Genomic DNA, 15,542 nt, shown 5'->3' with positions numbered 1-15,542 from the left:
CAGCCTCCTGTTGCGAGGTGCGATACTCGGTAGTATCGTGTTTGATGGATCACTCCTGTTTTTCCGATTGCGTTCAAACAAACACGATTCCCATTTCAGACCTGTTTGACCAGCATAGCTCGCTTCACCTGAAATATTATCTTTGTATTATGTACACAACTGAGAATGGAAGATAGAGAAGTACAGCGATTGGGAGGGGGGGCGGTGGTGAGGCGAAAGATATGCATGAGCTGTTGTGTATGTAATTTCATGTCAGGGCCCATGCAGTTAAATGCTTTGGAGAGTCCATTGTGAATTCTTCTACTTTGCCAGTTTCCTCTTATTCTTGAACTCATGCATAGTGTATAGACTTGGTCTCACGGCAAGCCGAAGGTCATGGTCTACTTGCGGATGCAGGAAGTTTTGGCATTTCTGAGCCACAGTTTTGAGAGTATGAAATTGTATTTTTGTTTTGGGGCATTTTAAACTTCACTGCTGGGTCTTTCTTCATTAAGATGATACACTTAATTGAATTGGCAAATGCTTATTTTTGCAAATGATATTCGCTCAAGTCCTAGGGCATGTTTGTTATAAACAGGCAAGTAAATAGGAATATGCATCAATATACAGATGCGCACACGCACACGCACCTCCCTTTGCAGACTTCTCCTCCAGCTGTTAATTTCTCCTTGGCACTTTGAAGCCTGTTCATGTCTCCCAGTGTCCCTCCCTCCAAACCCCTATTTCTCCTTCACTCTCCTTCTGTTACATTTCATGCGTTTCTGCTTCCCTTCCTCATTTCTGCCTGTGTGTCTGATTCCCCTTCTTTTCAGTGTTCAGAGATGGTTATCAAATATTTCATCATGTCACTGTGAACAAAGTGAAATGCAGCACTCCCTTCTTCTTGCACCTTTTTTCGTCTGCTCCTGTTGCATCACAGAGGTTGGTTTTACCCCCTGTCTGCTGCATGCAACCTCGCTGTAACACCAAGCCCTTTTTCTATAGCTGATTTCCTCTGCTCCATTTTCAAGTTGATGGAACCCTTATGGTGATTTTTCAGCGTCGATCTCATGCGATAATCTTGAAGTCTTTGAAATGTGCTGCTCTATCCAACAAAAGTGCTTTCGACTCAATTGCGCCCTCTAGAAAAGCATACAGCATGAAAAGATTAGAACAGGATGTCATTGGAGAAGTCCATATTACGCAGTGGCTACTTCTAAATGTAGATTTCCCATGTGTTATCGATTGGCCCCTCATAGAGCCTAATGGAAGGGTCAATGAGAAGACGAGCAACATCTCAAGTCTTCATTTCGTTGTTTTATTCTTGGCTTGTCAAACTGCCTCGCCTGTCAAAGCTAAGCTGCAGTCAGACTCTGCTCCATGCATACCAAAGTATCTAAATCTAAACGTGTGCGTGGGCGCGTGCGTGTGTGCGTGCGCGTGCGTGTGTGCGTGCGTGTGCGCGTGTGGGTGTGCGTGCGGGTGCGCCCGATAGCAGCAGCAGACAGCAGGTTCAGGTTGGTGCTCTAGCAGACTCCAGCTGATAACAACTATTAGAACAGACCTGCAGCAGTTTGGACACGACACAACCACAGTGTCACACTGTTTTTTTTGGTGTGGACACAACAATGGCAACGTCATACAGAAATCAGTTATAAAGGCCGCTTCTCTGGCAGGTCGCTTTAACTAATGTCAGCTTTAATACGTGTTTCACTGTCTCTGCTTGTGAGCTTTCAAAACTCAAATGGAGTTCGAAGATGATGAACAGTCAGCTCCCAAATTACACCTACGCCAGTCACAAAACTGAAATATTACAGTATCTCGTTCAATAAAGAGAACGGTATTGAACATTTTGTGAGGAAAATGGAGCCCAACTGATATATTAGAGTGCTTATATTGACCTATTACAGATATAATGGCATATATTTGTTGGCCAATATGAAAACTTGTTCATATAAAACTTAAAAAGTAGAAAATTGATTCTTTGGGTAAGGTGTTTTTTTTTTTTTGTCGATTTATATTATTAAATTCCCAGTGAAGTTTGCTTTTTCAGTGCACTGTTGTCATTGTGGACAATAGCTAAGATATCATGCATCCATTACATATCACTGTCACACGTGACAAAAGTGTTTGATACCCGTATTTGAGGGATCATTGTAAGATTGTGCAACCAACAACACCCATTGGTTTGTGAACTGCTTACTTCAGTATTTCAGCCATCGCCATTTTGTTTTTTCAGAAATGACCATGATGGAGCAAGCAGTGGATCTGATTTGATCTGACTAAAAACCCAACGACGCTACATCTGCCCACTTGTAGTGAAAACCTGACTGCACCACAGGCCTGTCAAACAGACCCGCCCTGAAATATACCACTCTTCAAGGCCTACTATCTAATTGATGATGGGATTACTTTCAGAAAGACCACAAGAACACTGCTCAGAAGGAGTGACTTTAGTGAATGACACCATAATGAAGTGTGGGGAGAAATGTCTTTGTATTTCATGAGAACAGTTGAATTGGAGTTTATGAAACCAGAGGCATTGACCTCGCGCATATTTATACAATAGTTTATTACTTCCTGATATCGGTAATGGCATTGTCCCCACAAATCCAGTCAGTCGTGCTCCAGTTGAAAGCTGTAACTCCTTATGAGGGACAGAAACAAAATCGTCACTATCAGACTAAGTTCCTGACGCTCACACTTTAATTGTAGAGTGTTAATATTAACATTACTAAATAATTAGTGATCTCAGAATTGTTGACCTCAATTCAAAAATTGATGAGATGAACTGCATGGAGGTAAAGGCCCTTCAACACTCCTAAAGCTGAAAGTCAGAACGTTAATCTTATCTATTATTTAATTTCAACTCCCATTTGCTACAGCAAAGAACCAAAATGACAGAAAACTGTGTCACTGTCTCGGTACTGACAAGCTGCACTGTACAAAAGTACAACCCTAGTAATAATCATGGAATTGAATCTGTGTCTCTGTGCCAATGTCTCAGAAAAACAGAATTGCACTTCGGGAGCCTCACAAAGCTGGTATTTGGCAGAGCTTCCATTCAGAAACCACTTGTATCTGAGGCTGGCCCTAAAACACAGACACTGTTGTTCTGAGAGTATAACCCAGACACTTGAAAAACCGGTAAAGGGTGATCCATCAGATCATTTTGCGTTGTCATTGTGGAACATTTAGGTCCTTGTTTGGAGGAAGTTCAGAGATACCTTTAGTCCATAGCATCTCCCGGTTGGTGTGAAACATTGGGAAAACAGTGTGTTCATTGTGTATTTTATGGCATCTTGCAAAACTTTTAAGTCATCAGGTTTGTATGGTAGGCTAGAAATCATTGTAATTCCCCTGTAAGGAACAAGATCGTGTTTGAGGAATAAAAATTGGAGAGGAGATTTCATCAGGACGGACAATCGACGCCCCACCCTGCACTCCATATACCGCTTGTATCAAAGCTATTATTCTCCAGGAGTGGAGAAGGTGGGCACAACAACAACAACAACAATTAGAAAATAATGGAAATGGAGAAATTCACACAGATCTGGAAGAATAATGAAAGCCAGAATGCTTACTGAGACCGCAATGTGCTAGAGAGGCCAAAGGAACACCCACACCCACACCCACATATCTCTCTCACTCACTCACACTCGCACACACAGTCACACACAATGGGGTGCTAGGAAGCAATCTTCAGGAACATGGAGAATGGGGAAGGTTCATTGTAGTCCACCTGACAGTGCATAGCCACAAGCTTGATGAAATGACAGTCACTGAGCTCTGAAGGCCATTAGATATTTTAGTTGATGCCCTGCACTCCCTGTCCCCCTGACGTTGTGCTTTTCTCCACTATAGTGGGGATCAGGCAGAGGACATGAATGCCATTAGGCGTCAGAGTCGGCCAGCTAGGCAGCGAGGCAGGCGACACAGACTGATAAGCGTATGTTCGTTTTATAAGCCACGGCTGGCTCAAATGGGCTGCAGAGAAAATTAGGATTTGCGGTATTTCTTTCTTTTTTCTTTTTTTAAAAACTCGCTCTCTCGCTTCCTCTGGCTCATTCACGCCGTTTCACTGTTTTTCTCTTTCATTCTCTATTCACAGCGACAGTGTTTCTCACAAGGTCAGGTGTGGAGTCTACCCTGCCTCACACTGCTCCACGCCTCCCGCTCCTCTCCCTTCATCTGCCTCTCCTCGCTCTGTTTCTCTCTACCTGTGCCCCTCTCCCCCTCCCTCCCCCCCCACCTCTCCATTTTTAGTAGCTCCCACTGCATCTCTACTGCTCTTTTTTTTTTTTTCTTCTTCTTCATACTTCTACTCTCATTCTTCTTATTTCTCTCTTCCAAATGTCTCTCTCTTTTGTCCCTCAGCCATCTCCTATTAACCTTGTTTATAGCTCACACCGTCTCCCCTTCACAATCCTCCTCCTCCTTTCTCTCCTCTTCTCTCACCACATTCTCTTTTAGCTCCCTCTTTCATTCTCTATTCCTGGCACCGTACTCTCTTCACACCCTTTCATCCCCACTTTCCTCGCACTTCATCCCCCCCCTCCTCCGCTCTCATCCTCCGTCACTTTGGCATTCCCGGGCTGTCTCTCGACTTCCCCCCTTTCATCCTTCCATCCTGCCAGCATACTTCCTCCGCTCCTTCCTCCCCGATTCATTTTCCTCTTCACAGACGAATGGTGGGAAATATGGAAATGTCAGCGTGACCAGGCAGGAGATCAGAGAGGACTGTGTTAATATGGCGGGGCTGTCACACCGCCATCAGCATAATGTGCGTGTGTGTGTGTGTGCATGCGCATCATGTGGGTGTTAAAGACATAATGATAGGTGACAGTACTTAGGATGCTGACATCTGACTACTTAAGGATGTTGAGGAGGGCAGTCTGTGCGTGTGCATGCATTTGTTTGTTCACGAGCGCTCGACTTGGTGGCGTTTCTTGTATGTCACCTGCAGGCAGCAGAGCTACTGTAAAGTAGAGCAGCGGTGACACAACGCTTCTGTTCTCACTCTCCTCCCCTCCAACTCCCTCTGTCGCTCCTGCTTTCTTCTCACTCTTACCCTTGAACTGTCTTTTATTCTCTAATTCCCTTAGTTCCTCTCTCTCTTCGCCTCCGATCTCTCTGTCTTCTGTTTAATAAAACCAGTGCTCTCTAAATATTTATACTGACAATTACTTTTTTTTCAAATGCCACCTTGCCTCATGATTTCCAAATGTCTGTTGTGCCCATGTTTGTGCACATACTGACTTTTCCTTCCCTCCGTCTGCTGATCTAATGACACGGAGTCTGGGTCTTCAGGCCTGAGGTTTGGGGACTCTTGTGGAGGATGAGGCGGTGCAAATCTTTGTATTGTCTTGTGTGTAATATTCATTTCCCGGGGTTGTATAGAGTCTCATAAGGCCAGCCTGTCTGTCATCTGAGCTCTGGCAGGAGTTGACCTGTGCTGCCTCTCCTCTTATTGCCTCCGAATGACAGACAACAGGCCTGGCTCAACTTTGCCCTCACATTGTTGTGTGGACACAAAAGAAGTGCATGTGGAAATGTTTTTATGCCTGGATTTTCACCTATACACGCATATGAGAAATGAAAAGGCGGCGTCACTCATCTCCAGTGCCACTCAGTGTAACGATATCTGACATGTCGAGCTGACACAGCAATCAAAACTAGTAATCAAGCGTTTTAATAACCTCTGATCCCTTTTTCTCGTCTTCTGCTACATAATTTTGTAACCGGAACAGAGCTCTCATTGCCAGAGCTCATCTGTAGTTAGTCGGACTAGTTCAAGTAGCTTGACAGAGGGTCATAGCCTCATCCTCACTAGATATTTGAAAGATTACAGGCCAGCAACTGTGCAATAAAGCTGTCATGAGATGTGTATGTACACGGTTGCTGTGTGTCGACTTGCCCAGATATGCTATGCTTGTGTATGTGTTTCCAAGAGAAGGAAAAAAAAAAAAGAGCAAGTTGTTCCTCATTCCAGCCCAATAAGGCTCTCCACTGCTCCCATGGGCTGCTTAGTGGTTGTCCAGAGGTTCCTCTGTGGCTACAAGGGGGTTGTTTTGTGGTTGTAAATTGGGCTGGTCCTGGGAGAGCTGGTGTTATTCTAGGAAAGGCTTGTTTTCTTCCACTTTCCCACTCAGTCTTTTACTCATTCCTCTCCCTCTCCTCTTCCTCTGTATTGATATCTCAGATCTCCCCAGAGGAGAGAAGGTGTGGCGTTTATTGCTCGTCAAAAGAGAAAGACAGCACTGCCCTTTCCACTATCTCCCTGTGTATGGGTTTTGTATGTGCGTGCGCGCGCGTGTGTGTGTGTGTTCCTTCAGCCCTCCAGATTGTATTAGTTTCAACACAACAGCTTTGGCTAAGCACAAACTGGTGGAACTAGTTTTGCAAGTAATTGTTTGTCTTTAGGGGAAATTGTGTTTCATTGATGCTGTTGTACGTGTGTAGCTTGCCTGTAAACACATTGTGAGCGCTCACACACCCATCCACACAAGTTAGCCCTGGCTGCAGACATTTGAAGTTGTGTATCCACAGGTAATCCAGTCTTACTTAAAACAGGTGCCATCTTGCTGACATACTCTAATGCGCGCTTACTCATACAAGTAATTACATTTTCACAGAGACCTGGATTACACACACACTCGTGCACACATGAGCAGATTGTCGTTGTAAAGCTCCCTCGCTCTTTCTGTTTCTCACACACCCACTGACACAACACACTAAGAAAAGCATATTTATTTTGACTCTTTGCAGTTACACAGGAATGTGTCGGCGCAGCAAATGGCAGGCTATAGAAAAGCATAACCAATCCGGATGATTTATGACCTATGTGCAAAAGAGAACTGGCTTTCCTCTTCTTCTTTTTTCGGCCACTCCATCCACCCAGTCACGAAGAGATACCAGACTCTTGGCCTACTTGCCTGGGTTCACTAATGCCGTCCTCTGTTGTACCAGACACTTCCATACTGTCCTCATTTATCATCAGGCTTTGTACCAACATGATTCTTGCGTTCCTTTTCTTTGTTTCTTCTTGTAGTTTGGGACCAAAAGAAACAACTGAGATGAATGTTTTTCTTTGTCTCTCTTTGTTTCATTCAGGAACGTCAGGCCAGCGGGTGAAGGTGGAGCCAGAGGTGTTGTCGTATCCTGGCCAGACAGTCAACTTGCGCTGTGCCTTCACCGATGCCGCCGGGATACAGCTAACAATGGTCAGACACACACCTCCTCCATGCAATTGTTTTTCTGATTCAGTTAGTGTGTGATTACTTCTTTACACCACCGTGCTCATATTAACTCCAAACTGAGTTTGTGGTATGAAATTCTCATAAAAATGTCTGTTTCATCCTGAAATTGAAGTTCATTGTGCTGACTTGGCACAATAGAGTTTGTTGAAATTGCCTGGGATTCCAATCTGTTCTCACAACTGAAGCGAGCAGGCGTTGGCCATTACATGAATGCACAATTTCATATTTGACTAAACATATGGCCCATTTTCTGTAAAGTAACGTATTCAATTTACTTCTCAACCTGATTCTGCAGGTGTGTGACACTCAGTCACAGAGGGGGATAAGAGCAATTCGCTGCAATCAAAATAACCATTAAATGATAATGCAGGTCCATGTGCCTTGTTTATTTGGCACATTAAACCTTAATCTAACAAATCATAGCCCACAGAAATAATCCTGAGGCTGGCAATAGTTTTTTTTTTTTTTTTTTTTAAGGTTTTTTTTTAATTTTTTTATTTATTTTTGTTTATCACATTTAGGCTTAATGTTTTATTACTCCAAACAAACAATACTAAGCTTAATTTTGCTTTAGGGGAATGAATATGGTAATGGTTGCACTTCTTGGTTGCATTTCAATGAAGTGGGAAGTGCACAACTCTGCTTGGTTCTGCTAAGAACAGCTGAGAGAGTGCTTCTCCTGTAAAACTTGCATCCATATTCATACCTGCTCCATTTACTCGATTGTGATGCTGTGTACGCTGCCCTGCAGAGTTTACATTGAAATGTAGATGCCTCAAAATGCTTGCCGGTGTCAGTCATCAATGCCACGATGAATGCAGCCTGTTGTTTGTCTCGCTCACCGTGCACATCCTGACCCCTGACCCCTGCGCATGCTCCCATCGCAGATCACGTGGATCTACGAGCCGAAGGACGGAGATAGGCTCAATATTGCTGTGTTTCACCCCAACTTTGAGCCCAACTACCCTGACTCACCAATGAAGGGCAGAGTCAGCTTCACACCCAGCCCTCCGAAGCTGGTCAACCCCTCCCTCCAGATAACCGATGTTAGGATAAGCGACGAGGGGAAGTACATCTGCGAATATGCTACCTACCCCAGTGGCAACGAGCAGGGCATCACATACCTGGTGATGCTAGGTAGGTCACTAACGTCATCTACAATCTGTGTTCATAAAGAGGTGTGAGAGGTCATGAATGTGTTAATGAGCATGAAAATGATGTGACTCATATGATAAGGCCTCCATAGTTATACACTCTCTGACCAAATGGACACCTTTGGGACATTTTGAACTTAAGCGTTAGGATCAGGGCACAAATCTATTTGCTGTTTCATAGTAAGGTTACTCCAATAACAGACAGAAGAATTGTTCCAGTTTCAAGCCTTCAGTTTTACTTTGAAATCTGACACCTCTCCCTGCTTCTCATAAACATTTAAAGTAATTTTAAAGTAAAACCAAAAGCCCAAATCTTGCTTCTCTTCTTCTTATAAGTGTTGGATAGTGCTACGCACCACATTTATTGTCTTTTGGAAAAATGCTTATGTTATTTTACATTATGAGATGGAGGACATTAAATCACACAGCTTAAGGCTGCACGATTAATCCTATTCAAAACACATTGTCGACTCGTAACTCTATGCTATCTCTCTAAATGACAGCAAATCTGATGCGTTTTCATCAGGGACATCAACTGATTTAAAGCAAACGCTTCTACTTTTTCCCTGAACAAATGATAATGCAGCGTTACTCCACGTGATGCAGAGCTGCAGAAACCAGCAGTAAGCAAAATAAACTCGGGGAGAGCAAATGAGAGATATCAAGTGGTGGAAGGTGATTGTTTTTATATTCAGTTTAATGAAGCTCCTGCATTTCAGTTAAAAACAAGAGTGTTCCCTTTCTGTTATCTAAAGTTAATGTGCCCATCCTGTATCAGGGACTGTCATACTTTGTCACCTTCCTTTCTGAATCAGGTAAATGAGAGCAATAAACATTTGTTTTGGAAAAATGAGAATCACGATCTTAATTCTCAAAGAAAATCATGATTCTCATTTTATCCAGAATCCTTGTAGCCCTAACATAACTGGAATGGTTTTGAGGGTAAAGCAACAAAGTCAGAGACCTATTTCTATCGTGGTGCCGAATGTAAAGCAGAGGAGCCCAAATTCTTTATTGGGAAGGGCCAAAAATATATCTGGCTTAGGTCCACACTCCAAAAACAGATGTTTATGTTCCTTAAAATTACATTTCATTAAAATATAATATCTTTTACAGAAAATTACTATTTTAAATTTAATTAAAACACTACTGTGTATAATGATTATTTGTCAAAAAGTCGTCTTGCCAATTTTTTCAAAATATTTGTTTTTGTCAGTGTAGCCAGCAGCCCAAATCTGTGATGTCAGATACACCAACAGCACATTAGAAGGAGAGAGAGAATACCATAATTATTTGTAGATGAGACGTAAGCTTAACAGCACTATTCTGTATATTGCTATATTATTCATATTATGTACTGTGTAGCTGCACAAAATTTTACAGTTAGGATTTTGTACCACTTAAGAATCAAAACATGGGCTCCTCTGATGTAAAGATATAGATGTCCAGGTAATGAGGCAACATAATTTTATTATCAAGAGAATTTTTCCACAAAACACAGAAGATTACAAACAATTTGAATACATGGTAGCTACTTTTTTTTTTTTTTTTTTTTTTTTTTTTTAAAGTATATCTCAAATGATTTTCTGGCACCACTGAACTTAAAAAAAAAAAAATCTGCAGCGGCACTTTGGTGAGCATGACTTCCCACCACCCTCTAAAGGCAGGCCTTTTAGATACACAGCAGCTCTGTTGTTATAAGTATTGTGCACCACACTCAGTCATGGTTTTACAGCTCTATCTGTCAAGGGTATCGCTTGTTGGAATTGTTGTTTGCCAACATGTTGTCTTGGGTTCAAACACATAGCAGTTCTCTGCCTCCCAAGGACTCCAAAAATTATTACATGCTTTCTGTTGAATTTCGGTCTTTTTTTTCGTGAGGATACAACTCTGCAAGTACTACTTTTCAAGCCCCAGTTGGCTCTTTGGCCGCCACAGAAGAATCAAATTCAGCACAGTCCAGACTAACTTACTCCAAAAGACGTGTAGCTTGAGATTTTCACAGACATAAATGGATTGAGTAGGCAAACAATTTATAATGTGAGGAATTGGCCAACCATCTTAAACTGTCCTTTATCAGTTAAATAAGCTTTTCCAGCCAAAACCCCAAGCTTTGTGTTCAGTGGTGTTTATCTTTCTGACAGAGTTTCTAAAAGACTCTGTGCCAAGGGGAATTCTGTTTGTTTTTCCTTAAGCTTTTCACCCATGTGTCGATAGTGAGCACATGCATATTTACCTTACTCACTATATATATGTATAAAATGCAAAGTATTCTGCATTTACCTCTCTCTGGTTCTCCCCATTGCTCTCCCCTTCCTCCAAAGGTAATATGCAGGTTAAAAGCATGTGCAGCCTGGCCTAATTGCTATTATAAGTGGTATTGTCAGATCAATTGTGTTCTTGTTAATGCAATGGAACCGTGGTTCTAACCTTGGCCCGGCACCAGTGCCTCTGCTCCGCACTCTTTTCTCTCTCCAACCCATCATGCCTCTGTGCCTCCCCTTCGGCGGTGTATTGATCTAGCTGCTTGTCATGCCTGCTGTCAGCTCCTGTCCTGCCTGCTCTCCTCTGATCCCACACGAGTATCAGAGAGGGCAATGGAGGAGGGATGAGGAGCGAGGGGGTGAAGGATGACTGAGAATCCTGTAGTGATTTAGAAATTGTGGCTGGAAATGCGCTGGGCCAGTCAGGGAAATTGTATATCAATGGTGGGTGATAGAGAGGGAATATATATATATAAAAAAAAAAAATGGCAGGAGGGTGAAATAAGATTTAGAGTTTGGGTGTGTTTGCACTGGTGCTTGCAATTGTTTATCAATGTAGGCTCCAAAGATTGAGTGTCCAGGGCGAGGGTGAATATGGGGGCAAAGGTTGTTTGGAGATTGAGGTTTTGGATTTCCTTTTTATTTTAGTTTATCAATAATGGTTCACATTATCTTTTACCTCAGCTGTCTTATTTCCATTTTATCTATCTCGACATCTTTTAATCTTCTTTCTGCCACTCTGTCTCCTCCATCCATCCATCCATCCATCCATCCTTCCTTCAGCTAAACCTCAGAACTCGGCCTCCATCGTGACAGTGGAAGCGGGCACTAAGCCGGTCGTAGTGGCACGCTGTGAGTCCATGGATGGCCGCCCCGCTGCCCAGATCTCCTGGGTCACCACAGCCAATGGCAATGACACGACAACCTCTAAGCTGGGGGCCGAGAACACAATGACAGTGAACAGCGAGTACCACATGATTCCCATGGCGAAAGACAACGGGAAAGACATCAGCTGCTTGGTGGCGCACAGGACGCAGGTCAAACCAGAGAGCTTCCTGATGAAGCTGGCCATTCAGTGTAAGACACCCCCCCCCCCCCCACACACACACACACACACACAGCCCAGCAGTTATTCATTCTTAAAGTTTTCTGCTGTTCACGCTCTAACATGATAGGTTTTGCCAATTTCATACCTTGGAGTGATCAATTGAACTCACTGCCATTCATCTGTCCTTCCCCCAGATCCCCCTCAGGTGACAATATTGGGTTATGACAATAATTGGTATGTGGGTCGTACTAATGTGATGCTCACCTGCCAGGCCACAGCGAACCCCCTTCCAACCTCTGTCAACTGGAAGACGTGAGTAATTGGCATCCTTGAAACTCTATTGTCTGGTCTGTTGCTTTCTTTTTCCCATAGTTTCTTGCTCTTTTCTTATCTTCTCACATTTTCTCTTCCTTTACCCTTCTTTCCAGGTCCACAATCCCCACCGAGCTGTAATCAGCGCTTTTATTATTGCCACTACAGAGCTCTGCTCTGATTATGGAGATAGCTGTATAATTTCTCATAATGGACTCTGTTAACCCTTGCATAATGAGAAACACAGTGTGGCTTCTCCTCTCCCCTTTTCTGTATCTTCAGCTATTAACATAACTGAACAAATTTGGGGGAAAAAAACCTCAACTTTAACTTTAAAATGGGAGTTGAGATTTTTGGGCTTGGATCCAGCAGTTTTGATTTTCCCCCTGCCCCCATTGTATTTGCCAGCATTCTGTAATAATGGATTGCTGTTCGGAGGGGGGCGGCAAACTGATTGGTTTTGCACTGCTGATCAAGATTAGTGGAATTTGATGACAATGCACAATGCAGCCAGCACATTTCTGTTAATGTCGATCTCGATGTGTCCAAAGTCAAACAAACTGCTGTCCTATTTTCCTTTTCCTTTTTTTTTTTTTGGGCTTCTCACTTTTCTTTCTGTCTTGTGTCGACACGCTCGTGTCCCTGCAGCATGTCAGGAGAGATGCCAGACACGGTGCAGATCACAGGCAATGAGCTGAAGATACTTAAGGTGGATGAGGCCGTCAACACCACTTTTGTCTGCGAGGTCAGAAACCGCATCGGAACCAACAGGGATCAGGTCACAGCCATGGTCAGAGGTAAGCTGAATGACACAAAGAAGTGCACAATGCACCACATAAATACACAGCACGTGCGTAAATACTCCTCGCGATGTGTGTCAGATAACATTTGAAATATTTAAACTGATTTCAGTGCATCATGTGTGGAGTTTGACAGAAGAGACGATCAGTTAAAGAAGTGCCCTTTTTGTTTTCTTGTACGTGTACAGATTACCATTAGAATCATTCCTGTCATTACAAATCCACCCATTGGCTGCTCTGAATAGATTAAGACCAATGCTAAGTGTAATTTGCTTAAGTCGTAAATGTCTTAACACGCCAATAAATTGTACACGGCAAATGCATCAATAAAGTAGTGAACATTTCAGAGGTAACATGAAAAGCACACTGGGGACTCACTCGAGTCTCATTCATCATGTAAACTTTTCGCCTGGCTTGTATATGAAAACATTTATATCCTCTGAACTGATGAACTGGAACCAAGTGCACCTTTATCACACAAGCTGCACATTTCCTGGTCTTCTGTGCGCTCATGGCTTCCCCAGAGATACACCTTGTTCCACCTCACATGTCACATGAACGCACACACATATTTTCTCTGTGCTGAGGACTCTTTGGTGTGTAGTGTAGGGCTAAAGGGTCTAGCTGCTCTGTCCATGATGTGTGTGTGTGTGTGTGTGAGACGGTTTGTGTATGTGCATGCTTTTGTCTGCTTTTCAAATTTCTCCTTCAACTTTATATCTATATCTCTGTGTGCTATTAAGAATGCATGTCACTTTTCCATGTCTCTTTTGCATGCACTTAATAAACTGTATTATTATGTTTCTATGTTTCACTACTACCCAAGGTATATTTAAATATTTTTTATTTGTGTTTTTTATTTTTTTTTTATTTTTTTTTATCAAAAGAGCAGCTAACAAAGTCACGATCACAAAAACAACTTATCAGACAAGGGGACTGCTCCTCAGTCATCAGTATTGACAGCAGAGACGAAGCAAAGCATATGAGCAGTCTTTCTATTACAATCAGTCTTGTCAATGAGGACGCAATCACTTAAAGTGAGACGCTTGACTCACAATGATACTGTAGACATTGAAATTAAGTGGATTTTATTTGTTTTCTTGGGTATCGCTGAGATGAGGCCTGCACTCTTTGTCAGTATGTGTATGTGTTTGCTGTCTCGTAATGTATAATTTGTATTCAGGTGTACGCATATGTGTGGTGCATACCTTGTTGTACAACCTCAGGTTTTTTTTTAGTAAAATCTTCCAGAATGTTTCCATTTAGAATAAAAGCAGAGGCCACCCAGTCCACCTCCCACTGTCCCTCAGGAGTTTTAGCTGCACCCTTCAACAGGGTTCACTCCTACATTTCACCTCATACAAAATACATCCCCCTTCACTCTCCTGCCTGCACTTAACCGGAAGTTATTTTCTGCTGACACGGGGGTAAACCATGCCCATAATGGGAGGGGGGAGTACATTTCTCCAGTGGCTATGTCTTAAGAGCCACCCAGTTCCTTCATGCCCTCATTTTTTCTTTTTTTTTTCTTGTCCTCTCGCTCAGTTTTCGTTCTTTCTTTCTCACCCCCATCTTTTTTCAAGTCCCTTGGCTCCTTATGGTGCCACAGCATGCGTCACCGCTCCTCTGGGGCCATTATGTACCGCTGCATACAGTCGTAGTATAACTGGGTTCTGTAGCACAAAGGATGTCACCATCTCCTGCTGTGTATTACAAGTAGCAAGCAAGGAATATGCAAAGATCCAGGGGAGCAGAGGGAGCAAGGTTTGAGGGTGCTGCTTTTAGACTACAAAGATTGGGAATGTGCACCAGGATAAATCAGTGCCAGCATGCAATCCTCACAGTCAAGACAGGGACAGGGTAAAGGCATGAGGGAGGGATGGAGGGAGAGAGCGATGCTGACATCCTTTAAAACTCCCATGGGAATCTTGTGCCACTGCATCCTATCTCCACCGCTATTGGCCTCCACTATCTCTGAGCATAGCGTGTGTTTCTGTCTGTCTCCAAGCCTCTCAGAGCGGATCAGTCACCCTTTGCTGCTTCAGCTCCTGGCTGCTTCTCTTCTCATTCCACCATCCGTTCCTCCACCACTCTGTCTTTTATCCTACATTCCAACTCCTCCCCCATTCTTCATCCCACTTTCTCCTTTTTCTCTTCTTCTCCTTGCTTAAATTTTTTTTTCTGGTTCCCCTCTCGTGTTGAACTTCCCACAGTTTCCTTGTCCTGTCATCTCCCGCCTCCATCTCGTCTTGTTCTCTCGCCACCGACCACCTCATCCCTACAACCTACTCATCTCTTACTCATTGGCATTGAAGAAGGAGGATAAGATGCGAGCTAAATTTACCAGCAGTTAATAGGTGACTGAGGCAACCAGCGAGTGTCAGAGTGAGGGAGGTTTTAGGTAAGCAGAGAGAGGGAGAGAAGTGTTCTGAAGGAAAGATAAGTCCGCATTGTTAAAGTGAAACGAAGGAGTGGATGACAGTCCAAGCGGAGTTTAAGAAAGATGTGGAATGACTCCAGATGGGGGTGTGATTCAGACCTGTGGAGGCTAATGTGAATGTGTGTAGACAAACAGGGCTAAGAGGGTCCGACAGGCGTGAAATGGCCAGCACCTGCTACATAGCAGGTCCCCCACTCCACTTTACCCCACAGCTGCATGACACACACACACACACACACACACACACACAAATCCACCCACAAGTGTGCGTCTGCGTTCTTACTCG

The 15,542-nt window shown here is 43.3% G+C and overlaps 1 protein-coding gene across 3 annotated transcripts in view; it reads left to right on the top strand.

Moving 5' to 3' along the window:
- Positions 1 to 15,542, top strand: part of LOC138194032 (poliovirus receptor homolog) — a 78,230-nt gene that overhangs the window by 22,892 nt on the left and 39,796 nt on the right. For all 3 annotated transcript variants that reach the window (XM_069142413.1, XM_069142412.1, XM_069142411.1), the window contains exons 2-6: positions 7,093 to 7,202; positions 8,126 to 8,375; positions 11,440 to 11,733; positions 11,899 to 12,016; positions 12,665 to 12,813. In XM_069142413.1, coding sequence (XP_068998514.1) covers positions 7,093 to 7,202; positions 8,126 to 8,375; positions 11,440 to 11,733; positions 11,899 to 12,016; positions 12,665 to 12,813 — 921 coding nt within the window. The remainder of the gene's footprint in view (positions 1 to 7,092; positions 7,203 to 8,125; positions 8,376 to 11,439; positions 11,734 to 11,898; positions 12,017 to 12,664; positions 12,814 to 15,542) is intronic.

Source organism: Embiotoca jacksoni, unplaced genomic scaffold (genome assembly GCF_022577435.1).
Source record: "Embiotoca jacksoni isolate LCO1_2020_lvr unplaced genomic scaffold, fEmbJac1.0.p SCAF_11, whole genome shotgun sequence".
NCBI classification, from domain to species: domain Eukaryota; kingdom Metazoa; phylum Chordata; class Actinopteri; family Embiotocidae; genus Embiotoca; species Embiotoca jacksoni.
Note: the sequence above shows the minus strand (reverse complement) of the source record. Positions and strands in the feature narration are given on the sequence as shown.